The sequence below is a fragment of the Octodon degus genome, unplaced genomic scaffold (genome assembly GCF_000260255.1).
Source record: "Octodon degus isolate 3935 unplaced genomic scaffold, OctDeg1.0 scaffold00209, whole genome shotgun sequence".
In the NCBI taxonomy this organism is placed as follows: Eukaryota; Metazoa; Chordata; class Mammalia; order Rodentia; family Octodontidae; genus Octodon; species Octodon degus.
The window spans coordinates 3,370,209-3,371,721 of NW_004524785.1; the positions used below are offsets into that span (position 1 = coordinate 3,370,209).

Consider the following 1,513-nt stretch of genomic DNA (forward strand, 5'->3'; position numbering starts at 1 on the left):
CCCCCCCATGAGCTGTTTCTCCTCACCATGCCTCTGGGACACGCTGCCCTGCCTTAGAGCCAACCCTCTCTGGACAGAAGCCTCTACAAACTGTGAGCCAAAGTAAACTGTTCCTTCTTCAAGATATGGGCCTCAGGTATTGTGTCTCAGCCATGGAAAAGGACCTAGGACAATGCCTCTTCGCTCTCCACTGGGGCTCCGCGGTTTGCATCCTCCAGCCAGGAGGGTAAAGGTCAGTTTGAACCCTGCTGTCACCACTGACTACTTGCTAACCTTGTGCATGGAACACAGCCTTTCCCTTCAGCTTTGTTGTGAAACATAGCTAAGATAACACTCATTTTACAAGGTCGAACTGATGATAAAGTTCGAAAACCTGTGAACACTTAAGTGCTTAACAGAGGCTGGCCTTCATTCCATGTCCTTCCCCCTCCCATCGCCCGGCCATGGTCCTCTCTAAACTTCACTTGACGGACTGTAAGATAGAAACAATAATAATTATAATGATTCAATGAGAAAGTAAAACTGCGTTACTAGTCAGTAATTTGTGGGACCCGGAGCACCTCCAGACTTGCTCGTGGCTAGAGCCGGCCCACCCCCAGCGATCACCAAGCTCAGTGCATCCTGCGGACCTTTTCGGGCACCAACGCCGACCCAATCCCGCAGGACCCTTTCCCTGTGGACCAGGCTGCGAGGCGTTCTCCTGAATGGTCGCAACGGCTGCAGGACGCCCTGGTGACCCAGAAAGCGCACGGAGGGGTGGAAAGGTCCCCCTGGAAGAAGACGAGGCGCGTGCGCCCTTAGGGGCCGCAATCTGCTCATTCCAGGAAAAAGAAATTTAAAGCCTACTAAAGGAGGCGTCAGTCGAGGAGGGAGCCGGTTATCTCGCGGCTGGCTTCCAAGTCTGATAACTGCGAGGGAGGGAGCCAATGGCTACACCTGCGCTCCACACCCGCGCTCCAGGAGGCCGCGCCCGGCCCGCCCGGCCCACAGCCGCAGGACCCCCCACCCTGCCCCGCCCCGCCCGGCCGGCGCCGCGCTTACTCTGCAGGCAGCCGGCTGCAGCCAGGCACAGGGCGAGGAGCCCTAGGGAGTAGCCGCGGGTCTTCCTTCCCCCAAGCAGCGGAGGCCTCATGAGCGAGTCCAGGGCAGCGCGGCCCCGCGTGGGCTCCCGGTCGGCGGAGCTCCTCCCGGAGCCCTGGTGCTGCTCCTGCAGCTGCGCAGCTCCTCCAGGGCCAGCTGCGGATGAGTGGATTGCACTGTGGTTGAACCAGTTCCTAAGAAGGGAGGGAGAAAGCAAAGGGGGAGGGGGGACAGAGAGAGACAGAGAGAGGGAGAGAGAGACAGAGACACGGCCTGGGAGGACTGAGAAAGCACACTCAGAATGGCAAATAATGAGCAGTTTCCCGGCGTTCACACCCACTTTATTGCTATTGATTCAGCGATCAGCTGGACGCCGGGGCAGGAGGGAGGGCCAAGTACTCTTTGTGGCCCTGGATAGAAAGGGGCCGTCTGA

General features: G+C 58.5%; 1 protein-coding gene across 1 annotated transcript in view; it reads right to left on the reverse strand.

Moving 5' to 3' along the window:
- The window catches only part of Vstm5 (V-set and transmembrane domain containing 5), a 25,805-nt gene extending 24,575 nt beyond the window's left edge, over positions 1 to 1,230 (reverse strand). The window contains exon 1 of the mRNA XM_004644766.2: positions 1,042 to 1,230. Coding sequence (XP_004644823.1) covers positions 1,042 to 1,132 — 91 coding nt within the window. The 5' untranslated portion in view covers positions 1,133 to 1,230. The remainder of the gene's footprint in view (positions 1 to 1,041) is intronic.
- Between the last annotated feature and the right edge of the window lie 283 nt (positions 1,231 to 1,513).